At 71.1% G+C, this 25593-nt stretch overlaps 3 protein-coding genes and 1 non-coding gene across 6 annotated transcripts; all 4 read left to right on the forward strand.

The window, feature by feature from the left end:
• Positions 1-418: 418 nt before the first annotated feature.
• Positions 419-582, forward strand: LOC119716693 (U1 spliceosomal RNA). Its single transcript, XR_005265143.1, has one exon. It is a non-coding gene; the product is annotated as a U1 spliceosomal RNA (small nuclear RNA).
• Positions 583-967: 385 nt separating this feature from the next.
• Positions 968-14903, forward strand: CAD (carbamoyl-phosphate synthetase 2, aspartate transcarbamylase, and dihydroorotase). Of its 2 annotated transcripts, XM_072036702.1 has the most exons (45): positions 968-1184; positions 1444-1583; positions 2474-2603; positions 2821-2963; positions 3093-3234; positions 3666-3837; positions 3923-4108; positions 4183-4295; positions 4601-4746; positions 4826-4957; positions 5087-5320; positions 5438-5659; positions 5998-6186; positions 6329-6453; positions 6552-6685; positions 6756-6868; positions 6977-7227; positions 7299-7545; positions 7655-7753; positions 7883-8107; positions 8189-8371; positions 8472-8690; positions 8779-8946; positions 9022-9204; positions 9292-9396; positions 9464-9712; positions 9920-10001; positions 10171-10337; positions 10451-10615; positions 10689-10820; positions 10918-11119; positions 11214-11404; positions 11471-11611; positions 11699-11794; positions 11872-12013; positions 12129-12176; positions 12680-12724; positions 12834-12988; positions 13099-13173; positions 13249-13461; positions 13571-13696; positions 13772-13927; positions 13996-14097; positions 14175-14269; positions 14770-14903. In XM_072036702.1, the coding sequence occupies exons 1-45, from the start codon at positions 1103-1105 to the stop codon at positions 14870-14872; spliced, it is 6768 nt and encodes a 2255-aa protein (XP_071892803.1). In that variant the 5' UTR covers positions 968-1102; the 3' UTR covers positions 14873-14903. The 2 variants fall into 2 exon arrangements, with proteins under 2 accessions (XP_071892803.1, XP_071892801.1); XM_072036700.1 differs by lacking the exon at positions 12129-12176 and having other exon boundaries at positions 1000-1184.
• Positions 14904-14951: 48 nt separating this feature from the next.
• Positions 14952-20422, forward strand: MPV17 (mitochondrial inner membrane protein MPV17). 2 transcript variants are annotated; one of them, XM_072036704.1, is made up of 7 exons: positions 14952-15095; positions 17293-17408; positions 17483-17575; positions 17844-17939; positions 19392-19424; positions 19671-19723; positions 19798-20422. In XM_072036704.1, exons 1-7 carry the CDS (start codon positions 15032-15034, stop codon positions 19865-19867), a joined length of 525 nt encoding a protein of 174 aa, XP_071892805.1. In that variant the 5' UTR covers positions 14952-15031; the 3' UTR covers positions 19868-20422. The 2 variants fall into 2 exon arrangements, with proteins under 2 accessions (XP_071892805.1, XP_071892804.1); XM_072036703.1 differs by lacking the exon at positions 14952-15095 and having other exon boundaries at positions 16442-17408; positions 19392-19571.
• A 2101-nt stretch (positions 20423-22523) lies between these two features.
• On the forward strand, positions 22524-23128 carry UCN (urocortin). Its single transcript, XM_038177668.2, has one exon. It carries the CDS (start codon positions 22628-22630, stop codon positions 22946-22948), a length of 321 nt encoding a protein of 106 aa, XP_038033596.2. The 5' UTR covers positions 22524-22627; the 3' UTR covers positions 22949-23128.
• Positions 23129-25593: the final 2465 nt, after the last annotated feature.

Genomic DNA, 25593 nt, shown 5'->3' on the forward strand with positions numbered 1-25593 from the left:
CCGCTCGGCGCCCCCGCGGCAGCGCCCCCTGTGCCCCGCTCCGGGACCGGGGAGTGCGGGCAGGGCCATGGGGAGACGGGAGGGGCGGGGCCTGTAGCAGGGGGCGTGTCCGTGCACTCAGGAGGGGCGTGTCCATGCAGATCAGGGGGCGTGTCCATGCAGATCAGGGGGCGTGTCCATGCAGATCAGGGGGCGTGTCCATGCAGATCAGGGGCCGCGCCGCATGCCGGGACCGCGCCCACGCCACGCGCCGCCCCCCTGGAGACCCCCGTGGGCGCGGAGCGGGCTCGGAACGGGGCCGGAGCTCGGGGCGGGGAGGGGGCGTGGGGAGGGCCCGGGGGGGGGCTTTGGGGGCTGGTGTCCGTGTGCTGGGGGTGCGTGCGCTGTGGTGGGGCCGGGTGGTCGGGGAGGTGGGGGCATACTTACCTGGCAGGGGAGACACCATGATCAGGCAGGTGGTTTTCCCAGGGCGAGGCTCATCCCCTGCACTCCGGGTGTGCTGACCCCTGCGATTTCCCCAAATGCGGGAAACTCGACTGCATAATTTGTGGTAGTGGGGGACTGCGTTCGCGCTCTCCCCTGGTTCCCAGGTGCAAAGACAGAGCTGTAATGCGTGTTTTTCTTTCTCTTCGTAAAATTACGTTGTGTTTTGGAGCAGTTTGTGTGTTGTTTTCTATATTTCGTCGTTTTCTGCTGGCTGCTTTCGGAGCCCTCTCTCCGTTTCCGCCCGCGGTCCCGGGGCCGTGTCCGCCTCCCCCCGCGGGCCCCGCTTCCCTTCCCCACTCGTGACCGCTCCCTCCCGGCGGCGCGGCCCGGGGCGGGCGGTCCCGGCCGTGGGAGGCGCCGCGCGGAGCCTCCTCCCCTGCTCCCAGCCCCGCGTTTCCGCGCAGGCCCCGGGCCCTCGGCACCCCCCGTGCCCCGCGGGCGCCCCCGGCCGCCAGGTGCTCCAGGTGCAGCGGCCCCGGCCCGCCCCGCCCCGCCCCGCCGGGACCCTCCCGCCCCGGCCCGGCCCCGCCCCGGATCCTCCGCGCCGCCGCCGCTGCCGCGCTGCACGCGCCTGGCTCGGGGCCGCCGCCGCCGCCGGAGCGCACGTGGAGCCGCCATGGGCTGCCTGGTGCTGCAGGACGGGTCGGTGCTGCGCGGCCGCGCCTTCGGGGCCGCCGCCGCCGCCGCCGGGGAAGTCGGTGAGTGCGGCCGGGCCGGGGGCCGCGCTCCGCTCCCCTCCCGGAGGGGGCTGCCCAGCCCGGGAGCGGGGCCGGTGGGCGCTCAGGGCCGTCCCGTCTCGTCCCGTCCCGTCCCGTCCCGTCCCGTCCCTCCCCGCTCCCGCCTCCCCCGGCCGAGGGGCGCCGTGGCCGGGCCGGGGCTCGCGGGATGTGCGGGCACGGGGGGGGCCGGGACCGGCCGGGGGCCGCCGCCACGGCTCGGGCTCTGCTGTCCCCGCAGTGTTCCAGACCGGCGTGGTGGGCTACCCCGAGGCGCTGACCGACCCCTCGTACCGGGCGCAGATCCTGGTGCTCACCTACCCGCTCGTCGGCAACTACGGCGTGCCCCGCGACGAGGCCGACCCCTTCGGGCTGAGCCGGGTGAGGGCACGGCCGCCTCCCGGGGCGCTGAGGGTGCCGCTGCCAAATTTCGCCGCCCGCGGGCACGTGTCGGGGTGCGGCGGCACGCGGCGGGCGGAGGCTGTGGCACGATGCCGCGGGCACCCGGCACCGGGCAGGGAGCGGGAGCAGCGGGAGCACCCCTCTGCTCCGGGACCGAGGCGCTGCGGGACCGGGTGCTGCTCTTGGGGTGGCTCCGTGTGCAGGGCGGGGGTCCCTGCCCCTGGGGCCGGGGGGCAGAGCGGCTCAAGGCCCCCGGGCCCTTCCCAGCCACTCGGCCGCCCCTGCCCCCAGGACAGAGTCCAGGTCCCGCTGCAGCAGCTCCGTGTCAGCCCCAGCCCCCGCTGCGCTGCCCCTGGGCCCCCTCCCGGTCAGGCGTCCCCGTCCCCAGCCCCACTCGTGCTGCTGCAGTCCTTGCCGTGCGGGGGACGCGTGGGTCCATCCCTGCTGTGGCTCCGTTAGGCTCTGCTCCCGGGGTCCAGAGCCCCCATCCCACACCACATCTGCCCTGTGCTGAGGGGTCCCACGGCTGTGCTGGCCTCCAGGCCCGGGGCTGTGGCCCAGCTGCACTTGGGGTCTGCCCACCCCATCTGGGGGCTCCCAAGGACCATGGCATCAGCCAGACCAAGCCTTGACCTTACTGGTCTGGGTGTGGGGTGAGACAGGGACGGTGCCAGCCCTGCCAGCGTGTCCTCACCATGTGGCCGGGGCTGGGGGGGGGGGGGGCTATCTCTTAGGGCTCCCGCAGCCCTGGGCTGTAGCTGTCCCACAGTGCCCTACAAGGTGGCCAGGCTGGGTACCCACGGGGTGCAGGGGGCCTCTCCCGGGCTGGTGGCCACAATCCCGGCTGTGCTCACACTCTGCTCCTGCAGTGGTTCGAGTCCAGCAAGATCCACGTGGCTGCCTTGGTGGTGGGCGAGTGCTCGGAGACCCCTAGCCACTGGAGCGCGTCCCGCTCCCTCCACCAGTGGCTCAAGGAGCAGAACATCCCTGGTCTGGCAGGTGGGGCTGGGGGCTGCGCGGTCGGGTGCAGGGGTAGGGGTGGAGCTGGGGGGCACCTAGGGTGCTGGGGCAGCGAGTTTGGGACCAGACCTGTCTCTGCACTGGGATTTGCTCCCCAGGGCTCCACCCGGAGTTGGGGCGGTGAGGATGCTGGAGCATGGGGACCTGCTCGGGGTGGGATGGGGCTGCACGGCCGTGTCTCACGGCCCTTCTGCAGGGGTGGATACTCGGGCCCTAACAAAGAAGATCCGTGAGAAGGGGACGCTGCTGGGGAAGCTGGTGCCAGATGAGACCCTGGAGAACAGCCTCCCCTTTGAGGACCCCAACAAGCGGCATCTCGTGCAGGAGGTGTCACTGAAGGTATGGCCGGGGGGATCTGGGTGCCTGGTGCTGAGCTGGGCTGCAGGGCTCCTTGCAGCAGAGGGCCAGCCCCAGGCTGGGAGGGGGCCCGGGGCGATCGTCTGGTCCCCACACTCACCTCCCCTGCAGACACCCCGCGTGTTCAACCCGGGCGGATCCCTGCGGATCACCGCAGTCGACTGCGGCCTCAAGTACAACCAGGTCCGGTGCCTGTGCGAGCGGGGGGCGGCCGTCACCGTGGTTCCCTGGGACCATCCCCTGGACACCGCAGGTGGGGTGGGCCCGGCCAGGGGCTCCCAGGGCCCTGCAAAGGGGAGGATGGGATCTGGAGCAGGGGTTGTCTCCCGGGCTGGTGCTGGGGGCCCTGGGGAACCACATCCTGCCCCGTGACAGGGAGTTTGGGCGCCTTGGTATCATCATGCCCTGAGGTCATGGGGGCAGTGGTTCTGGGGGAGGGCCTCGATGAGATCCTGCAGGGGACGTGGTGGGGTGTGGGGCTAGGCCATCGTGACTGTGAGCGGGCTGGTGGTCCGTGGGTCCGGGATACCTCTGCACAACCCTCCTTGGGAGTTGGTGGGGTTGTGCACTCGGGGCTGCGTCTCTGTGGGGCTGCTGGGCAGGGCCTGGGGCGATCCCTCTGCGACCCGCAGGGAGCACAGGGGCCGGTGTCCCCTCTGTGACTCTGCTTCTGTCTGGGCACAGATTTCGATGGGCTCTTCATCAGCAACGGCCCCGGGGACCCGCAGCTCTGCCAGCAGACAGTGGCCGGCCTGCGCAGCGTGCTGGGGGCCCCCCAGCCCAAGCCCGTCTTCGGGGTCTGCCTGGGGCACCAGCTGATCGCCTTGGCCATTGGCGCCCGCACCTACAAGATGAAGTGAGAGGGGGCTGGGGGAGGGCAGGCAGCCGGCGCAGGGTCCTGGCCGCCTGGGGGTGCCTGACGCCCCCTGACCCCGCTCCAGGTACGGGAACCGCGGGCACAACCAGCCCTGCCTGCACGAGGACACGCGGCGCTGCTTCATCACGGCGCAGAACCACGGCTTCGCGGTGGAGGCGGGCAGCCTGCCCCCCGGCTGGGCCCCGCTCTTCACCAACGCCAACGACCGCTCCAACGAGGGCCTCGTGCACGAGCACAAACCCTTCTTCAGGTGGGCGCGGGGTGGGAGCGGGGGATGGCCCCTGCGTGGGGCTGGGGTGCAGGTGCCTGACCGCCCCCCTGCAGTGTCCAGTTCCACCCTGAGCACCGCGCCGGCCCCACGGACCTGGAGGGGCTCTTCGATGTCTTTGTGGAGGCAGCGCGGGACCTGCAGCGGGGGGATGGCAGTGCCAAAACAGGTGGGCATGGGGCACGAGGGTGCTGCTGAGCCCCCCGTGCCTGGGGTCATGCTGCACGAGGGGTGCTGTGCTCGGGGCTGTGGGGCAGAGGTGGATGCTGGGGCTGGGGCTGGGGCTGTGTGTGGGGTCTGCGGGGCTGCGGTCACATCTGTGGGGCTGTGTGTGGGGTCTGAGGTTGGGGCCCAGGGGCAGAGGGGCTGCAGGCTGTGGTTGTGGTGTGTGGGACTCTGGGGCTGGGGCCGTGCCTGGGGGTGCAGCATTGCTGGGCTCACGGCACCCCCTGTCCCCCCTCCCGTCCCCTGCAGTGCGGCAGCGCCTGCAGGACTGGCTGGCGTACAGCGAGGCACCAGCTGCGGGGCAGGAGCCGGCCCGGCCCCGCAAGGTGCTGATCCTGGGCTCTGGTGGCCTCTCCATCGGGCAGGCCGGAGAGTTTGACTACTCGGGGTCTCAGGTGAGTGCCCCGCCAGGGGACGGGGTGGGCGCGGGGCGGGGGGCCCAGGCTGCGAGCTGTGAGCCTGCCGCTCCCCCAGGCCATCAAAGCGCTGAAGGAGGAGAACATCCAGACGGTGCTGATCAACCCCAACATCGCCACGGTGCAGACCTCCAAGGGGCTGGCAGACAAGGTGTACTTCCTGCCCATCACCCCCGAGTACGTCACCCAGGTGAGCATCGCGGGGCTGGGGGGCGTGGGGACGGGGAGCTGGGGGTCTCTGGGTGGTGGAACACTGCCTGGGGGTCAAAGGAGGGAGTTGGAGGGTGCAGCCCCACTGAACGCGCGCTGCTCCCCCCAGGTGATCCGCAATGAGCGCCCCGACGGGGTGCTGCTGACTTTCGGGGGGCAGACGGCCCTCAACTGTGGCGTGGAGCTCACCAAGGCCGGGGTGCTGGAGCGGTACCGCGTGCGGGTGCTGGGCACCCCCGTCGCCTCCATTGAGATGACGGAGGATCGCAAAGTCTTCGTGGAGAAGATGGAGGAGATCGGGGAGCACGTGGCGCCCAGCGAGGCCGCTGCCTCCCTGGAGCAGGTCTGGGGGCATGCTGGGAGCAGTCACGGGGGGCAGGATGGGGGTCAGCCCCCGGGCAGGGTGCTGACCCCCGGGCAGGGTGCTGACCCCCGGTGTTGGTCTCTCTGCCCTCCCCAGGCGCAGGCAGCGGCCGAGCGGCTCGGGTACCCGGTGCTGGTGCGCTCTGCGTATGCCCTCGGGGGCCTGGGCTCCGGCTTCGCCAACAGCCGGGAGGAGCTGGTGGCACTGGTGAGCCAGGCCTTCACCCACACCTCCCAGGTCCTGGTGGACAAGTCCCTGAAGGGCTGGAAGGAGATTGAGTACGAGGTGGTGCGGGACGCCTACAACAACTGCGTCACGGTATGAGATGGGGCCGGGGAGCCCCCTGCCCCCCAGGGGGGCTGCTGCAGGGTGTGGGGGGCAGGGGCTCCCTGCTGTGCCCCTGCCCCAGGGGGGGCTCCCAGCCCCTTTCCTGACATTGGTACAGCCACTGCCCAGCAGGATGGGTGCGCTGTGGGGCCGGCAGCACTGCGGCGTGGCAGGGGCTGGTGTTCAAGTCCTGGCTGTGTGGGGAGCCCCCGATGGTCCCCAGGGGATGGGGGGGGGGCAGGTGGGACCGTTCTGGGGCTCGGTGGAACAGTGGGGTGGGAGCACAAATGGGGCCATTGGGGCCACCCGCGCTGACCCCCCGCTGCCAGGTGTGCAACATGGAGAACCTGGACCCGCTGGGGATCCACACGGGCGAGTCCATCGTGGTGGCGCCCAGCCAGACCCTCAACGACACCGAGTACTTCATGCTGCGGCGCACGGCCATCAAGGTGGTGCAGCACCTGGGCATCGTGGGCGAGTGCAACATCCAGTTTGCCCTGAACCCCGAGTCGGAGCAGGTGAGCGCAGCCCCCTGCGTGCCCCAGCCCCGAGCCCACGGGGACAGCTCTCCCGTCCCAACTGAGCTGCGGGTGGGGGGCTGCGAGGGGGGGGCTGCGAGGGTCCCGTCCCGCGCTCAGCCCCCCTGCCTGCTCCTTGCAGTACTACATCATCGAGGTGAACGCCCGGCTCTCCCGCAGCTCTGCCCTGGCCAGCAAGGCCACCGGCTACCCCCTGGCTTACGTGGCTGCCAAGCTGGCCCTGGGCATCCCCCTGCCCGTCCTCAGGTAACGGCGTCGCCGCTGGGGGCCGGGGGCAGACCTCGGACATCCCGAGTGCCCTGCGTGCAGGCCCCTGACACCATCCCCTCCCTTCCCGTCCCCAGGAACTCGGTCACAAACTCCACCACGGCCAACTTCGAGCCCAGCCTGGACTACTGCGTGGTGAAGATCCCGCGCTGGGACCTCAGCAAATTCCTGCGCGTCAGCACCAAGATCGGCAGCTCCATGAAGAGCGTGGGTGAGCACGGCGGGGCCGGCGGCGCGGGGCGGCGCGCACGGGGCCGGGCTGCTCACGGCTCCCTCCGCAGGGGAGGTGATGGCCATCGGCAGGAACTTCGAGGAGGCTTTCCAGAAGGCGCTGAGGATGGTGGACGAGAACTGCGTGGGCTTCGACCACACCGTGAAACCAGCCTCGGACGTGGTGAGTGCTGGGGGGTCCACGGGGCGGAACGGCCGCTGGGTTGGTCGGGGGGGGGCTGCGCTGCCGGCCAGGCCCCCCCCAGCCCCGCTCAGCCCTCGGTGCTGCCAGGAGCTGGAGACCCCCACGGACAAGCGGATCTTCGTGCTGGCCGCGGCGCTGCGGGCCGGGTACTCCATCGAGCGCCTCTACGAGCTGACCAAGATTGACCGCTGGTTCCTGCACAAGATGAAGAACATCACGGACCACGCGGTGCTGCTGGAGGCGTACCGCGAGGAGCAGAGCACCATGCCCCCCGCCATGCTGCAGCGCGCCAAGCAGCTGGGCTTCTCCGACAAGCAGGTGGCCTTGGCCGTGCTCAGGTGAGGGGGGGCGGCCCCGGCTCCGCTGCTGGTGCCGGTGTTCGGCCCGGCGCTCACCCTGCCCCCCGCAGCACCGAGCTGGCCGTACGGAAGATGCGGCACGACCTGAGGATCCTGCCGGTGGTGAAGCAGATCGATACGGTGGCGGCCGAGTGGCCGGCCCAGACCAACTACCTGTACCTCACCTACAACGGCACCGAGCACGACCTGGCCTTCCGCGAACCCCACGTCATGGTCATCGGCTCCGGCGTCTACCGCATCGGCAGCAGCGTTGAGTTTGACTGGTGTGCCGTGGGCTGCATCCAGGAGCTCCGCAAGGTTGGGCGGGCCCCAGCGCCCCTCGGGCGTCCGGGCAGGGGGTGGGAAACGCGGCCAGAGGATGGGGCTGGGGGGGCCCTCGGCTTCACCCTTCTGGCTGCCCCTGCAGATGGGGTTCAAGACGATCATGGTGAACTACAACCCCGAGACCGTGAGCACTGACTACGACATGTGCGACCGCCTCTACTTTGACGAGATCTCCTTTGAGGTGAGCGGGCTGGGGCCCTGCCCGCTGTGAGGCTGGGGTGGGGGCGTCCCGGGCCCTGCCCTCTGCGGGGCCGGTGGGGATGGGGGCCACCGCGGCCCCTTCCCAGCCAGCCCCCGGCCCCACGTGCAGGTGGTGATGGACATCTACGAGCTGGAGAACCCCGAGGGCGTGATCCTGTCCATGGGGGGGCAGCTGCCCAACAACATCGCCATGGCCCTGCACCGGCAGCAGTGCCGCATCCTGGGCACCTCCCCGGAGGCCATTGACTCGGCCGAGAACCGCTTCAAGTTCTCCCGCCTGCTCGACACCATCGGCATCAGCCAGCCCCTCTGGAAGGAGCTCTCTGACATGGAGGTGGGGGCGGTGGGGGGTGACGGGCTGCCCGAGGGGACGGGCCCCGGGCACGCCGGCTGAGGGTCCCTGCCTCTCCCGCAGTCGGCCAAGCACTTCTGCGGCACGGTGGGCTACCCCTGCGTCGTGCGGCCCTCCTACGTGCTGAGCGGTGCGGCCATGAACGTGGCATACTCGGACAGCGACCTGGAGAAGTTCCTGAGCAACGCCGTGGCCGTGTCCAAGGAGCAGCCCGTGGTCATCTCCAAGTTCATCCAGGAGGCCAAGGTTGGCCGGGGCTCCTGCAGCCCGGGGGTGGCTGCCGTGCCTCGAGAGCCGGGTCCTTCCTCGGCGCCTTGCCGGGCGGTGACCGTGTGCTCACCCACAGGAGATCGATGTGGACGCGGTGGCCTGTGACGGCGTGGTGGTGGCCATCGCCATCTCGGAGCACGTGGAGAACGCCGGGGTGCATTCGGGCGATGCCACCCTGGTGACGCCCCCTCAGGACATCACCCCCAAGACGCTGGAGCGCATCAAGGCAATCGTCCACGCCATCGGGCAGGAGCTGCAGGTCACCGGGCCCTTCAACCTGCAGCTCATCGCCAAGGTACCTCCGATGGGGCTGTGCCAGGGAGGGGTGCCACGAGGACCCCTGCGGCCCCAGGACGCCCCTCACACCCGTCCCCTCTCCGCAGGACGACCAGCTGAAGGTGATCGAGTGCAACGTGCGCGTGTCCCGCTCCTTCCCCTTCGTCTCCAAGACCCTGGGGGTGGACCTGGTGGCTCTGGCCAGCCAGGTGATCATGGGCGAGGACGTGGAGCCTGTGGGGCTCATGACAGGCACGGGCATCGTTGGTGTCAAGGTGAGCGGGGCCCGGGCCAGGGCTGGGGGCTGCGTGCGGGCGGTCCCTGAGCCCTGTTCCCCACCCCCCCCCCAGGTGCCCCAGTTCTCCTTCTCGCGCCTGGCGGGCGCCGACGTGGTGCTGGGCGTGGAGATGACCAGCACGGGCGAGGTGGCCTGCTTTGGGGAGAACCGCTGCGAGGCGTACCTGAAGGCCATGCTCAGCACCGGCTTCAAGATCCCCAAAAAGAACATCCTGCTGACCATCGGCAGCTACAAGGTGTGTGGGGCCGGGGCTGCAGGGCTGGGGCTGGGGGGAGCCTGGTGTCCCCCCCCGGTGCCCTGACCAGCTGCGGTGGTGCTGCAGAACAAGAGCGAGCTGCTGCCCACGGTGCGGACCCTGGAGAGCCTCGGCTACAACCTGTACGCCAGCCTCGGCACGGCCGACTTCTACACGGAGCACGGCATCAAGGTGGGGGCTCGGGGCCCGGCGGGGGGGCCGGGGGCGGCGCAGGGCCGTGACGGGGTGCTGCGGGCAGGTGATGGCGGTGGACTGGCACTTCGAGGAGGCCGACGGCAGCGAGGCCGGCGCCCGCGAGACGCAGCGCAGCATCCTGGACTACCTGGCCGAGAACCACTTCGAGATGGTCATCAACCTCTCCATGCGCAACTCGGGGGGGCGGCGTCTCTCCTCCTTCGTCACCAAGGGGTACCGCACCCGGCGCCTGGCCGTCGACTACTCGGTGCCGCTGATCATCGACATCAAGTGCACCAAGCTCTTCGTGGAGGTGGGACCGGGCATGAGCTGGGGACGGGCAGGGCAGGGGGGTGCCGGGGGTGCTGCAGGGTTGGCAACGTACGTGGGCTCTGCTATGGGCAGGGGGGCGGCTTCTGGGCTGGGGCTCGGGTGGGTGCCCTCGTGCTGGCCCCGTTGGAGCCTTGTCCTTGCACACCCCTGGAGGACGCCCCTAACCTGGCAGCTGCTGCTCCCACAGGCACTGGGCCAGATCGGGGCCGCCCCCCCGCTCAAGATGCACGTGGACTGCATGACGTCCCAGAAACTCATCCGCCTGCCGGGTAGGTGGGGCTGGGGGCTCTGGGGGCAGCACGGGGCCAGGGGAGTACCTGGGGCAGCCCTGGGGACGGGGGTGTTCCTGCCTGCCGCTGCCATCCCCTGCATCGGCCCCGTCCCTGCGCATCGGCCCCTGCCCGGGGCCACTGATGCTGATGCTGCCCCCCTCCCCAGGGCTGATCGACGTCCACGTGCACCTCCGTGAGCCGGGCGGCACCCACAAGGAGGATTTTGCCTCGGGCACAGCAGCTGCCTTGGCCGGGGGCGTCACTATGGTGTGCGCCATGCCCAACACCAGCCCGGCCATCACCGATGCCACCTCCTTTGCCCTGGCGCAGAAGGTGAGGAGATGGCACTGCCGCGGCCCCCACCACCGTCCCCTAACCGTGCGCTGCCGGGGCTGGCCGGGGAGGGCAGCCCCTGCCCGGCACCGACTGCATCCCACTGCCCGCAGCTGGCTGAGGCTGGGGCGCGCTGTGACTTCGCCCTCTTCCTGGGTGCTTCCTCGGATAACACCGGCTCGCTGGGACCCCTGGCCGGGGCGGCTGCCGGGCTCAAGCTGTACCTGAACGAGACCTTCTCCAGCCTGCGGATGGACGACGTGTCGCTGTGGATGGAGGTGAGCTGCCGCAGCGGGGGCTGGTGGGGGCCTGGTGCGGGTGCCCGGTGCCCACCAGCCCCCTCTCCCCCAGCACTTCGAGCAGTGGCCGCGGCACCTGCCCATCGTGGCCCACGCGGAGGGGCAGACGGTGGCCGCTGTCCTGATGGTGGCCCAGCTGCACCAGCGCCCTGTGCACATCTGCCACGTGGCCCGCCGGGAGGAGGTGAGCGGGGGGCCCCGGGGTCCCGTCAGAGCAGCCCTCGGTGTGGGGGCGCATGGTGCGGGGGGCTGCAGAGCTGCCCTCACCGTGCCCCCCCCAGATCCTCCTCATCAAGGCGGCCAAGCAGAAGGGGGTCCCGGTGACGTGCGAGGTGGCCCCGCACCACCTCTTCCTGTGCCGGGACGACCTGGGGCGCCTCGGGGCGGGCTGCGGCTCCGTGCGGCCGGCGCTGGGCACCCAGCAGGACGTGGAGGCGCTCTGGGAGAACATGGACACCATCGACTGCTTCGCCACCGACCACGGTGAGCCCCGAGGGACCGTGGGGGTGGGGTGGGGACGGCAGTGGGTGACCAGGCATCGCGGCCCCGTCCCGCGCTGACCGGCCCCATCTCGCAGCCCCCCACACGCTGGAGGAGAAGCAGGGGCTGGAGCCTCCCCCTGGCTTCCCAGGCCTGGAGACCATGCTGCCGCTGCTGCTGACGGCCGTGTCCGAGGGGCGCCTCAGCGTGGAGGACATCGTGCAGCGCCTCTACGAGAACCCCCGCAAGATCTTTGGGCTGCCGGCGCAGGAGGACACCTACGTGGAGGTGGGTCCCTGCCCCGCTGCCCGCCCCGGGCTCGGCCCCAGCACCTCTGACGTGTCCTCCCGGCAGGTGGACCTGGAGCAGGAGTGGGTCATCCCCAAACGCACGGCCTTCTCCAAGGCCCGCTGGACGCCCTTCGAGGGCATGAAGGTGAAGGGCACGGTGCGGAGGGTGGTGCTGCGCGGGGAGGTCGCCTACATCGACGGGCAGGTGAGGCCCTTGTGCAGGTCCTGGGTGCTGCTCCCCTGCTCCTGGGGGGGTCACCGAGCACCAGCCCCTCACCCGCTGTGCCTGCAGGTGCTGGTGCCCCCCGGCTACGGGCAGGACGTGAGGAAATGGCCCATGGGAGCCGTGCCCGTGCCACACATGGCCCCCGCCAAGGAGAGCGTGAAGGTAACGGCGTGCAGCCGGCCGGGGGGGGGTGGCTGTGCCCGGCCCGGCCCCGGCTCCAGCTCGGCCTCTCCCCGCAGACCCCCGAGCGGCCCAGGCACGCAGGGGTGGGCGAGACGCTGCGCGGCCGAGCCTCCAGCCCCCGCCGGGCCGGCCCCGTGGGCGAGGGGCGCTTCCACCTCCCGCCCCGCATCCACCGCGCCTCCGACCCCGGGCTGCCAGGTGAGGGGGGCGGCGCGGCGGGCAGGGGGGCGGCGGGGCAGCGAGCGAGCGGCCGTGGTGGGGCCGGGGCCGCGGCCAGGTGCCCCGCTGATGCCTGCCCTTGTGTCCCGTTCAGCGTTCCGGAGGCTGGGAGCCACGCACCGCCCGGGCGCCCGAGGCACCGGTAATGTTGGGGGGGGACTCACTCAGACAATGAGACGCGGCCGCGCTAATGGCACTAACCGCAGCCGATGAGTGCATCCCCTCCCCCAGGTGCCGCGCCGGCCCCGGGCTGCCTGTGCCGCCCTGGCACGGACCCATCTCTCGCCCCGTGTGGGGCCGGGTCCCTGGGACGGGGCACGGCGGCGCCCGCCTGCTCCCCTCCTGCCCTGGCCCCAGCCCGCGCGGCACCTCGGGGACCCCACGCTTGCCAGTGTGATTGGGGCCGCGTCCGATTGGGGTCCGTGGGGGGTGTGTGAGGGGCACAGCGCTGGGGCTTGGCCTCACCTCTCAGGGCAGCCGTCACCCTGGGGTTGGGCCCGTGGTGCCGTCACCCGGGGCTGCTGAGGACGGCAGCGAGGGGGCCAGGAGTGCGGTGCCGTGCTGGAAGCACCCCCGCAGAGCAGGGCAGGGCTGCCGCAGCCCGCTGCCCTCTAACGCTGCTCTCATTCCCCTCTCCTGCCCCAGCTGAGGATGCCCGAGAAAAGGCCGGCAGGAAGGCGGCGGAGGCAGGTGGGTGCTGGGGGAGAACTGGGGGGCTGGGGACACCTGGCAATGGGGGGCTGTGGGGGCTGCAGCGTGGCCGCCCACGTGGGCTGACCGCTGGCTCTTGGTGCTGCAGACCCTGCTGCGATCCAGGACAGCCACGGCTACCCGCCGGGACCCTTCCCACGCCAGGCGTCCCCCCAGGGTGCTCCCCACTTCCAGACCTCCCCGCTGCTGCACCCCCTCGTGGGGCAGCACATCCTCTCCGTCCGGCAGTTCTCCAAGGAGCAGGTGCCCAGGCTGGGGGCGGGTGCTGGTGCTGCGGGGCCGTGGGCACCTCCATGGGCGTGGGGGGGCTCAGTGCCACGGAGTGTGCCCCGCTGAGCCCCCCCTCCTTGCAGATGTCACATCTCTTCAACGTGGCGCACACCCTGCGCATGCTGGTGCAGAAGGAGCGGAGCCTGGACATCCTCAAGGTGAGTCGGGAGCGGGGCCATGGGCGCCCCGTGCCCCCCCACCACGCTCCCCGTGCTGACGCCGTGGCCCCGCAGGGCAAGGTGATGGCGTCGATGTTCTACGAGGCGAGCACACGGACCAGCAGCTCCTTCGCCGCGGCCATGTGCCGCCTGGGCGGCTCCGTCGTGTCCTTCTCCGAGGCCACGTCCTCGGTGCAGAAGGGCGAGTCGCTGGCCGACTCGGTGCAGACCATGTGCTGCTACGCCGACGTGCTGGTGCTGCGGCACCCCCAGCCGGGCGCTGTCGAGGTGAGTGGGCCCGGGGGGCTGTGCCCTGCTCGGTGGGGCGGCACTGTGCCTTGTTCCCGCTGGGTGCAGGGGCAGGTCCTGCCCACGCTCAGCCTTGCCTGTGCCCCAGCTGGCTGCCAAGCACTGCCGCAAACCCGTGATCAATGCCGGGGACGGGGTGGGGGAGCACCCCACGCAGGCGCTGCTGGACATCTTCACCATCCGCGAGGAGCTGGGCACTGTCAATGGCATGACGGTGAGGTGCCGCGGGGCGGGGGGCTGCGGGCACGGGCCCCGGGGCGCCCCGGGTTGTGCTGACGGCTCCCCGCAGATCACCATGGTGGGCGACCTGAAGCACGGGCGCACGGTGCACTCCCTGGCCCGGCTGCTCACCCAGTACCGCGTCAACCTGCGCTACGTGACGCCCCCCAGCCTCCGCATGCCGGCCGACATCACCGCCTTCGTGGCCTCCAAGGGCATCAAGCAGGTGAGGAAGGGGGTACGGGGGGATGGGGGCGCGCCCCCTCCCGGCCCCGCTGACGGCGCTGCCCCCAGGAGGAGTTCGGGAGCATCGAGGAGGCGCTGCCGGACACCGACGTGCTCTACATGACCCGCATCCAGAAGGAGCGCTTCGAGTCTGCCGAGGAGTACGAGGCCGTGAGTGGGGGGCCTGGGGGGGGTGGGGGCAGGATGGTGGGGGGGCACGGGGCTGGCACTGAGGGCTGTCCCCGCAGTGCTTCGGGCAGTTTGTGCTGACCCCGCACAGCATGACCAGGGCCAAGGAGAAGATGGTGGTGATGCACCCGCTGCCGCGCGTCAACGAGATCAGGTGCGGGGGGGTGGGAATGGGGCTGGGGGGGTGGGGATGGGGCCGGGGGGGTCTTGGGGCTGGGGCCAGGGGGTCTCAAAGCGAGGGCCAGGTGGAACCGGGGGGGCTCTTGGGGCTGGTGTTAGGGTGGGGCCAGGTGGGGGGGGGGCTGGGGCTGGGGGAGGTGAGGAGGGGCTGGGGGTATTGGGGCTGGGGTCGGGGGGTCTCAGGGACAGGGGAGTGAGGAGGGTTGGGGCCAGGAGGGGCTGGAGGCCCGAGGGGTTGTGAGGGGCTGGGGGGCTCCCGGCCCCAGGGGTGTTGGGCTGGGGCTGTGGGGGCTTGAGGCCCGGGCCAGGGGGGCCCTCGGGGCTGGGGGGGTCCCGGAGGGGTCCCCGGGGGTCCCCGGGTGCCGGGGCAGGCCGGGGGCTCTGATTCCCGGGGGGTGTTTCTGGGGGGAACGCTTTTGGGGGGGCGCCGCCGGTGTCCCGGCCCGGCTCCCGGTGGTGACGTCACTTCCGCAGCGTGGAGGTGGACTCGGACCCGCGCGCCGCGTACTTCCGGCAGGCGGAGCAGGGCATGTACGTGCGCATGGCGCTGCTGGCCACGGTGCTGGGCCGCTACTGAGCAATAAACCCCGCCCACAGGGCCACGCCCACCAACAGACTCCGCCCACTGCGTCTGACCCCGCCCCCTACTGCCTGACTCCGCCCCCATGTCCTGGCCACGCCCCCATGTCCTGGCCCCGCCCATCTCTCGGGGGGGGGGGTCGGTCACGTGTCCGCCATGGCGCGGCGCTGGGGGCGGCTCCTGGCGGCGCGGGGCTGGGCCGGGGCCGCGCTCACCGCGGGTAAGGGCCGGGGGGGCCCCCCCGCACCGCCCCCCACCCCCCCTCCACGGGGACACAGGGACCGGGCGGGGGGGGCGGGGGGAGGGGCGGGGATGGCTGCCGGCAGTGGGGGGGGGCCGGGAGCCCCCGGGGCCGCTCCCTGCGCGCTGCTCCGCGCCCCCCCCGCACCGCGCACACGTGGTTCTGAGCCCCAAAATCCCCGTGAATCCCCCCAAAACCCCTTCACCCCCCCCAAAACCCCCTGTGAGCCCCCAACCCCCCTGTGCCCCCCCAACCCTCCGCGAGCCCCCTAAAAGCCCTCTCTGAGCCCCCCAAACCCCCCCATGGGCCCCCCCAAAAGCCCTGCGACCCCCCCAGGCCCCCCCGTGTCCCCCCCCCAAATCCCCCCGTGACCCTGGGGTGCCCCCGCTGCCCCCTGCCACCCCCCCCGTTCATCCTCACCGCTCCCCGAGGATGCTGGTGCCCCCCCACCCCCCCCCCATTGCTGTGCCCACTCCCCCGTTCTTGCTGTCCCTGTGCCGGGAGGCACCGCCAGGCCCCACGCAGCCCCCCCGCCTTCCCCGTGGGGCTGTGCTGAACCCCCCGGGCAGCCCCCATCCCAGCTCCGGGGCTCTGGGGGGGTTCACCCAGCACTCGGGGGGGCTGGCGGCCAAGGAGGGCTCTGTCCTGGGGCTGAAGCTCGTCCCTGTCTGAGGACGGCCCAGGGCCCCCCTGTGCCACCGGACGCACCTCCTGCAGCCCCCCCCTGCAGCCCCCCCTGCAGCCCCCTTGCCTCCTGCAGCCCGGCTGCCAGCAGAGCCCGGGCACGGCAGCAGCAGCACGTGCCCGGGGGGGTCACCTCCTGCCCCCGCCTGCCCCTGCCCGCGGAGCAGCCCCGCGCCCCCCCGCGCCCCCCCGTGCCCATGCGGCCTCCGGCTGCCAGCAACGAGGCCCACCGGGGCCACCGGCAGCGCGGCCTCATTAGGGTTGGGCGCGCTCCAAGCGCTCGGGGGCAGCGCTCGGCCTGGCCGCCAGCCACCGCCGCCCCCCGCAGCACCGGGCAGGACCGCGGCTGCCTCCCGGGGGGAGCTGCGGGGTCAGCCCGGGGCTGCTCTCAGGTCTGGAGGGGCGCAGCGGGGGCGTCCAGCCCCGTGCTGCTGTGCCCTGCCTGGCCCCGGTGTTCCCTTGGGGTTAGGGTTGGGGTTAGGGTTGGGGTTAGGGTTGGGGTTGGGGTTAGGGTTGGGGTTAGGGTTAGGGTTGGGGTTGGGGTTGGGGTTAGGGTCAGGGTTGGGGTTGGGGTTAGGGTTGGGGTTGGGGTTGGGGTTGGGGTTGGGGTTAGGGTTAGGGTTGGGGTTGGGGTTAGGGTCAGGGTTGGGGTTGGGGTTGGGGTCGGGGTTGGGGTTAGGGTTGGGGTTGGGGTTGGGGTTGGGGTTGGGGTGCCCGGCCCTGCTGGGGCTCAGCCCAGCCGCCTGCAGGCAGTGCTGGATGTGCCCCTGCCCCAGCGGCAGTGAGCCCGCGGTGCCGGGGCCCTGCTGCCCTCCTGGCCCCCTATGTGTGGGGTGGGTGTGTGGGGTCCGGGGGAGCAGCGCCTGTGGGGCTGGGGGGTGTCGGGTCTGCTGCTGCCTGCAGTGCCTGGGCTGGGCCCTGCTCTCTGGCTGCTGGGGCTGTCACGGGGAGGCTGTGGGGTCCCGGCACTCCCGGGGACACTTCTTGGGGCTCTGCTGTCCCCAGCGCCCTCAGCACACCGGGGCGAGGAGCTGCGTCTGGGGACAGCGGTGTCGGGCACGGGGGGATGCTGGGGCTGCTGGCCCTGGAGCCGTGAGCTCGCTGTGCCCTGGGTTTCCAAGAAGGGAGCAGAAAGGCGGGGGGCTGGAGCCCTGCCTGGGAACTGTCTCATCAGGAGCATTAGGAGCAAGTGGGGAGCCCGCAGAGGCTGGGGGAAGGAGCGCGGAGCCAAGGGAGTTGCGTCGAAGAGGTCAGGGGTGTGGGATGGGGCGGGGGCTGCCAAAAGCCCCGCTGGGCTGCACCCCGCAGGGCGCGCGGGGACACAGCAGTGGTCCTCACACCGATATGGAAACACGGCCCCGAGCCGTGCCAAGGGCCGGGGAGCTGCGAGGAACCGGCCCCGGGCCCAGCACCCGAGGGAAGGAGCGCTCGGAGGCCTCGGGGGCAGCACCCAGCACCCCGGGGCGCTGCCCCTGAGCCGTGCCGCTCGCAGGGGCCCTGATGGGAGCCGGGGACGTGATCGCGCAGCAGCTGGTGGAGCGGCGGGGGCTGCGCCAGCACCACGCCAAACGCACCCTGAAGATGATGGCCATCGGCTGCTGCTTCGTGGTGAGTGCCGGCACGGGGGGCCGGGGGCCCACGGCACGGACAGCGGGACGCAGCCCCTCACCCACCTCCCGCAGGGCCCCGTGGTGGGCGGGTGGTACAAGGTGCTGGACCGGCTCGTCCCGGGGGCCACGAAGGCTGTGGCTGTGAAGAAGATGGTCCTGGACCAGGTCAGTGCCTCGCCTGGAGGGACCCGCGCCGCAGGGCCGTGGCAGGACGGTGCCTCCAGAAGCCTGGTGTCCCATCCCCTCCTTTACGGCTCGGTGCAGGGGGTAGCCCCCGGGAACGGGGCGAGCCGGGGCTGTTCCCTGCTGCCTAGTGCCCCATGAGAGGCACACGGGTGGCTCCGTGCCCAGCGGGGGCTGCCCTGTGCCGGTGCTGCTGGCAGGGCTCTGGTCCCTGCAGGGTCAGCCCTGGGCTCCGTCTCCTCTCTTACAGGGTGGGTTTGCACCGTGCTTCCTCGGCTGCTTCCTCGGCATCACGGGGGCCGTGAACGGTCTGTCTGTGGAGGAAAACTGGTCCAAGATCCAGCAGGTACGTGCTGCTTCCCGAGCAGTGTGGGGCTGGGACACCTCCTGGCTGCTCTGCCTGCGGTGCTGCCCCCGCACCGCTCCCTCCCAGTGCCGCCTGCCCCCAGCGGTGCCGCTGCGCCCCTGCCCCGATGGCCTGGGCCATGGCCCCTTGGTTCCCCTGGGCACAGCCCAGGGCTGGCTCCTGCAGGTGCCCCATGGCCAGCGTGGGGAGGTGGCCACCCGGGCCACCAGGGGTGCGCAGGGCTGGTCCTGCCAGGCTCAGCACAGTGCCGGGACCCCAGAGGCGAGGGGTGCTGGGTGCTCCCCGTCCCCCAGGTGTGGGTGCCGGGGCTGCGGGGTGCCACGCGCTCCCTGCCCGCCGTCCTGGCTGTGCCTGCAGAGCCATTACGGAGATGGCTCCCATTAGCAGCGATTGCTGGAAACCAGCGCACGAGCTGAGTCAGCGCGGCCGGAGGGTGAGTCACCAGCACGCAGTGACCACCCCCCACGGGACGCGGCACGAGGGGGTGCTCGCCCGTCTGCCGGGGGCACAGCGCTGGTGCCGGGGCACACAGGTGGCTGGGGACCCCTTCCCTGCAGGCTCTGGGCAGGGCCAGGTGCTGCCCTGTGCCGGGGCAGTCCCTGCAAGCTGTGGCTCCCCGCTGGTGCTTCAGCCTAGGAGGGAGCTGTGGGCTAGGGGACAGGCAGCGGTGGCTAGCAGCCACCTTCACTCCCAGCTTGGGGCGCATCCATCCCTCCCCACACAGAAGAAACGTCACCAGAGCATCCATCACCCCTGCGCCCGCTCTCCTCGTTCTGGGCTGCCGGCCAGTGCCGGGAGGAGGCCGGGCTCCCGGCTGAGTCATAGCCAGGCTGGGCAAGGGGACCGCTGCTGCTGCCATGGGGCAGGGCTGCGGCACGTCCGCGGGGACAGCAGCACGCTGCGCTCCCAGGGTGGCCACCCCGGTCCTCCCAGCCCAATCATCCCAGCCCAGTCCTCCCAGTTTGTGCCCCTCTCTGTCCCTGCCCGCTGTGCCTGGGAAGATGCTCATGGGATGCGGGGCTCGGCCGGGGCTCATGGCAGGTCTGTGCAAAGGGGAGGAAGGAGCCGTGCCCCGGGCCTGCTGCAGCCGTCCTGGTTCCCTCCTGCCCTCCTCGTGCTCGTCCTGCCTCACTCCGGCCCTGCATCTCCTGGGCAGACTGGCTTGTGGCAGCCTGGCCATGGCACCATGGTCCTCAGCTGCAGGATGGGCTCGTGGCGGGCACAGAGCACTTGTGGCCACCCCTTCCTGCCACCCCACTCAGCCCCAGCAGGCACGTCCCTTGGTACAGGGAGACTGGGGACCTGCCCAGTGCCCCCCTTGGGCAGGCACGAAGGTGGGGGTCAGAGCAGGGAACCCTGCATGGAGTGCCAGCAGGGCTGCCGTGGCCGTGGGGTCGCTCTGCCCGCTCACGGCCTCCCTGTCTTCCCCAGGACTACGTGGACGCTCTGCTCACCAACTACTGCGTAAGTGCTGCCATGAGGTGAAGGCCACCGCCGAGCCTCCCTGCCCCGGCTGCCGTGCTGGCTCTGCCCACCAGCAGGACAGGGCTGGGCTCCTCCGTGTCCCCAGCGGCCACCCCGTGCCCTGCCTGGGGGCTGCCCTGGGCTCAGGTGAATGCCCTGGGCACGGGCAGAGGCTGGCGGAGGGGGGCGTGGGGCTGGGGGCGCCTGGCCACGGCTGCTCACCCCCAATCCTCCTCCTCTGCCCAGATCTGGCCCCCGGTGCAGGTTGCCAACTTCTACTTCGTCCCCCTGAGCCACAGGTAGGAGCGCAGCCACGGCCCCAGCTCCAGGTCCCCGTGGCTGTGGCTGTTGATCCCGTCCCTTGTGCCCACAGGCTGGCGGTTGTCCAGTGCGTGGCCATCGTCTGGAACTGCTACCTGTCCTGGAAGGCAAACCGGCTGTGAGGGGAGGGTCCCGGGGCTGCCCCCGCTCCCCGTGTGCCGCCTGAGCGCTCCACCTCCAGGCTGTGACGTGGGGCTGGGGCGTGCAGGGCCCTGACCCCGCTCCCCTTGTGGGACCCCTCCTGCCTGCTGCTGCAGCCCTTGCTGCTGCTCCTGGGGGGGAGCGGGGAGCGGGTCTGGCCAGGGCCGGGGGCTGCTCCAGGGGCCGTGCGGGGCTCTGCCTGTTGGTGCCTTCCCCCATCCACGCTCCCTGCTCTGCCTGGCCCTGCCCCACGCGTGGGATGTTTCCCCCTGGGGGCAGCTCTGTCCTTTTCCAGGGGTTGCTGGGGAAGGATGAGGGCTTGGAGCAGCACTGGCCTGGTGCAGACCCGGGGTGCAGCACCACGGCTGGGGCTCGGCTCTGCTCCGTGCCTCCCGACCCCAGCCCGTCTGTCCCAGCAGCCGCAGCCCCGGCAGCCACCGCTCTGCTCCAGTTACACCTCCAGTGGGAATGGGATTTCTGTGCAGCTCTGCTCCTGCCAGCCAGAGCACCCAATAAACGGCACTGATCCCAGCTGATCCTTGTGACGTGTGGGTTTGTGGATCCCGGTGGGCCCCTCGTTCCTCTGTCCCACCAAGTGAGGCTTTGTCCTTGCAGCCGTGGTTTCAGACCAGGTCGTTGCGGTGCTTGCAGGGCCGCTGACAACGCTGCCCTCCCCTCTGTGAGGTGCCACCGGTCCCGCTGCGCTGCAGGACAGGGTGAGCTGCATGGAGGAGGCACCAGCCTCGTGTGTGCAACCAGCCAAGATCCTCGTGGGTTTTGCAGATACACCGTGCACTGAAAGGCGTGGGGAGGGCACGTGCTGAACAGGACGGTGCAGGAAGGATTAGAAGGAGGTCTGGAGCTGGGGCTGTGATGGGGCCACATCCACACCCGGCTTGTCTGAGACGAGCCCGCTTGTCTGGGCAGCGAGGAGCCCCTCGGCTGCAGCCTGCCTGCGCTGCTGCCTCCTGGAGACACGTGCCTGAGCCCCTCCTGCACCATGCAGTGACCTGCACGGTCTGGCTTGCAGCTGCCCTGCCTGGCCCCCCCCGGGCACATCCCACCTGGGGTCTCAGAGCAGAGCTGATGGGGACGTGGCAGGGAACCTCGCCCCTGGCTGCAGCCCCAGCCCCTCGGCAGCCCTGCCTCAGCCCAGAGCAGCTGGATGAGGCTGCTGCTCCCAGACTGAGCCTTACGCAGCTGCGTCTGGGGTCCTGGGAAGGACCCGGTGTGTTGGCAGGGAGCGAGCTGTGAGCATGGCACAAGTGGGGGTGGCTGTGCCTGGGAGCAGCCACCCCGAGGATCTGGGGCTGCTGGGGATTTGGGGGGCTCAGCTCAGCCCCTGCTGAGGGTTCTGCCCTCGAGCCACAGGGGAGGCAGCGCCAAGTTCCAGCCCTCCCACCAGCTGCCCATCGCTGGTGCTGCCTCGCCATGCACAGGGCCGCACAGCAGCCCCGTGTGGAACACGCTGTGCCCCCCTGGGGCCACGCAGCAGCCCCGTGTGGGATGTGCAGGGCCCTGGCCCGGCGGCGAGGTCCTGCGGGCAGTGGCGTGGCGCACCGGCAGCCACCTCACCGCTTGGCAGCTCGAGCGGTGCCCGGAGCTGGAACATCCTGCACGCAGCAGCCGCGCCGTGGGCTCGCGGTGCTCGGGCGCTATGAGTCACAGCTACTTGGCCACCGGCTCGTCCTCCGGTTCGGGCTGTCTGCAGCGCTTGGCCCGCGGCGTGCAGCGTGCCGGGACCCCAGCACCCGCCGGTGCTGCCAGCGGCACGGTGCCACCGACTGTCACCCACAGCCCGGCCACGCGTGCCCGCCCGGCGCTGGTGGGTGCCAGTGCAGTGGATTTGCCCCCCCAGCCCCGCGCCCCCCCGATGCCCCCGGTGTCCCCCAGGAGCTGCCGCCGTGCGGCCGTCCCGGACACCGCCCGCGGGTCGTCCCGCTGTGGCCCCAGGCTCCTCGCCCGCCCCGGTGTCCCGGTGTCCCGGTGTCCCGGTGCCCCGGCGCAGCCCGCGCTGTCCCCGCCGCCGCCGTCCTTCAGCACCGCGGACAGCGGCACCGGGCTGGGGGCACGGCGGGAGGCGGACGGGGGACCGGGAGCCGTACCGGGGACGGGAGGTGGCGCGCCCGACGGGTGCCGGTTAGGGTTAGGGTTAGGGTTAGGGTTAGGGTTAGGGTTAGGGTTAGGGTTAGGGTTAGGGTTCCGGGGTCACGGTCCCCGGGCCAGAGGCTGGAGAGAGCTGGGCCTGACCGCTGCCGGGCTCCCCGCTCCCCGCCACGGGCCCGGTGCCCCTCCCGCCCCCGCCCCCCCTCCGGTCTGTGCGTGCCCGGTGCTGACGTCAGCCCGAGCTCCGGGACCTATATAAACCCCGGCCGCGCCGCCGGCTCAGCCCCCGCGGGACCGATCGTGCTCCACCGGCAGCGCAGCGGCAGGAGACCGGGGACAGCGCACCGGGTACGGGACGGTGCACGGGGCGGGGGACGGAGCGCGGCACAGGAACGGCGCAGCGGGGACGGGACGGGACGGGACGGGGGTGCGGGGTAGCGCGGGGGGCTCGGGACGGGGCTTGGGGGCACGGGGCGGTGCAGGAGCCGGGCAGGACGCACCGGGCAGGGGACGGACCCCGGCGAGCCGCACTGCCGGTTGCGAGGCTCCCCTCGGGTCCCCCGGCTCCCGGGGCCGCCCCGGGGCTCCCGGCCCTCGCTGAGCCCCCGGCCCCGCAGGTGCGGACGGAGCCGAGGATGCGGCGGGCGCTGCTCACCCTCCTGCTGCTGCTCGCCCGCCCGCCGCCCGCCGCCGCCCGCCCCGCGCGCCCCGACGGCACCGTCCCGGGGGCCGCCGCGGGGGCCGGGGCCGGGGCCGAGGCGCGGGGCCGCCCGGTGTGGCCGCCGCTGGCGCTGCCGCCCCCGGAGCCGTGGCGGGCGCGGCGGGACGAGCCGCCGCCGCTCTCCATCGACCTCACCTTCCACCTCCTGCGGCACCTCCTGCTGCTCGCCCGCGCCCAGAGCCAGCGCGCCCAGGCCGACAGCAACCGCCTCATCCTCGACGCCGTGGGCCGCTGAGCGCTGCACCGGCACCGGGACCGCGACCGGGACTGGCACCGGCACCGAGCCCGCTGCGCCCGCCTCGGCCTCCGCTCCGGGGCGCGTGGGTGCGGTGCCGGCCCCAGCACGGCCCCGGCCAGGCCCGCATGTGCTGTTTGGCCGGCACCGATTTTGTAATAAAACGTGGTGGAAACCCGAGGCTGAGCGAGTGCAGGACGGGGGGGCTCTGCCCGGGGCTCGCCGGGACCGAGGGGGGCTGGGGGGCTCGGGGCAGGCGGCGCCGAGCAGACAGGGACCGAGACAGGGGCTGCACATCACGGTGCCCCGCTGGGGGGGGAATGTGCCATGCCCCCGGGGATGGACGGGAGGGGATGGACAGGATGGGACAGGACAGGATGGGATGGGGTGGGATGCTCACAGACCCTGAGACGTGAGGGAGCCGTGGGGGCAGCGGGTGCCTCGTGGCCAGCGAGCAGGGCAAGGGGGGTGCAGCACCCACATGCAGGCGGCTGGCGGTGTGTGCAGGGCGGGGGCTCCAGCTTGTGGGCAGCAACACCCCTGAGCTGCCTGAGCTCCGCAGTGGGACAGCTCATGGGGCTGGGGGCTGTGACCGATGGACACGGGCTGGTCAGGAGGAGCACGGATTCCCTGTGCAGGAACATCCCTGTGAGGGGCTCGCTCCTCCGTGGGACACACGGTGCTGGTGGGAGCTGGCGGGCTGGGACTGGAGCAGAGGACAGGGAGGTGTCCTGCTGGAGCGTCTCAGGTGCCCCAGTGATAAGGACATGGATGAAATGTTCCTGAGACAACTGGGAGAAGGTTTGGTGTCCTCAGGGGCAATGCTGGTCCTCACAGGGGCCTTGAACCTCCCTGAGAGCTGCTAGAAGAGCAGCACAGCAGGGCTCCAGCAGCGGTGGTTCCTTGGGAAGAACTGAGAGGGGCTGCACCAGCTGGGGCTGCCGTGAACCAGGGGAGGGCAGCACCCAGAGGGGGGAGGAAAGCTGACAGCAAGGCACAGCCCTGGGCTTCAGCCTGGTTAGCGAGCCGGTGGGCTCTGGTGGGAGGGGGCATAAGGGTGAAGGAGGTAAGGAAAGCTGAAAAGCCTTTCAGGAGAAGCTCAAGTGTGGTCACGGGATGGCTGAGGTGGGAAGGGGCCTCTGGAGCTCATCTGCTCCAAACGCCTGTGCAGAACAAAGTCAGCCAGAGCAGGTTGCTCAGGGCCATGTCCATCGGGGCTTTGAAATGTGAAATTCCATCTGGACATAAGAAAACAAGAACTAGAAAACTGTACTGGGGGGAAGGGGGGGGGGGGGAAGAGAGAGAGGAAGAGAAAAAGAGAAGAAGAGAAAAAGAGAGGAAGAGAGAAAGAAAACTGTACTGGATGAGGTTTCCCAGAGATGTTGTGGTGTCTCAGCCCCGAAGACGTTCCAAACCAGCCCAAACGCAGTCCTGGTCAGGCTGCTTCAGCCGGCCCCGTCTCCAGATGATCTCCAGGGATCATCCAGAGATGATGAGGCCCAGGTGATCTCCAGTGATCCGTGTCAGAATCACCAACTATCTCCCCTATGAGGTAGGCTCACAGAATATCCGAAGTTGGAAGGGACCCACGAGGATCATCAAATCCAACTCCTGGCTCCAGGACCACCCAAAATCCAGACCTTACATCCGAGAGCGTTCTCCGAATGCTCTGTGACCTCCAGCAGCCCGGTGCCATGTCCACATCCCTGGGGAGCCTGTCCCAGTGCCCAACCACCCTCTGGGTGCAGAACCTTTCCCTAACCCCCAGCCTGACCCTCCCCTGTCCCAGCTCCATGCCGTCCCCTTGGGTCCTGTCGCTGTCCCCAGAGAGCAGAGCTCAGCGCCTGCCCCTCCGCTCCCTGTGAGGGAGCTGCAGGCCGCCATGAGGCCTCCCCTCGGCCTGCTCTGGGCTGGGCTGAGCAAACCCAGGGACCCCAGCCGCTCCTCATACATCTTGCCCTCCAGACCCTTCACCACCTTCAGCACCCTCCTTTGGGCACTCTCAGCGTGTTAGGCCCTTTTTATACCGCGGGACCCAAGCTGCACACAGAGCTCGAGGTGGGGCCGCACCAGCACAGAGTGGAGCAGGCCGCTCCCGTCCCTCCCAGCGGGGCCGTGCCCGAGGCCTCCTGGCTGCCGGGCACACCGCTTGGGCAGCTCGCTGTCCCCCAGAACCCCCCCAGGTCCCTGTCTGCAGGGGAAAGCTGGTGCACGCGAGGCACTCACGGGCAGGCAGCGGTGTGGGGTGGGGGGAGCCCTGGGGCCAGAGCAGTGCCAATGGGACTGGGCCCCACCAGGGTCTGCGCTCACCAGGGGACACCCCACAGCCCCTCTGGCCCCGAGACAGTACCTCAGCATGCTCACAGGGAAAATACTTTTCCTTATATCCAACGGGAATTTCCTAGCTCCCAACACGTGCTGCTGCCTCGTGTCCTGTCCCTGTGTCCCCCAAGGCTCTGCCTTCTCCAGTCCCGTTAGCTGGTTGAGAACGGCAGTCAGACCCCGTGTTACCTCCTCTTCTCATCTGTTACCTCCTCTTCTCCGAGCTGTGCAAACCTCAGCCTTCCCCGTCTGTCATACTGCAGCCCCCAGCCACCTCGGTGGTCCCTGGGGCTGTGCGCGGGTGCCCATGTCTGCTGGCACTG

This window comes from Anas platyrhynchos, chromosome 3 (assembly GCF_047663525.1).
Source record: "Anas platyrhynchos isolate ZD024472 breed Pekin duck chromosome 3, IASCAAS_PekinDuck_T2T, whole genome shotgun sequence".
Classification (NCBI taxonomy): domain Eukaryota; kingdom Metazoa; phylum Chordata; class Aves; order Anseriformes; family Anatidae; genus Anas; species Anas platyrhynchos.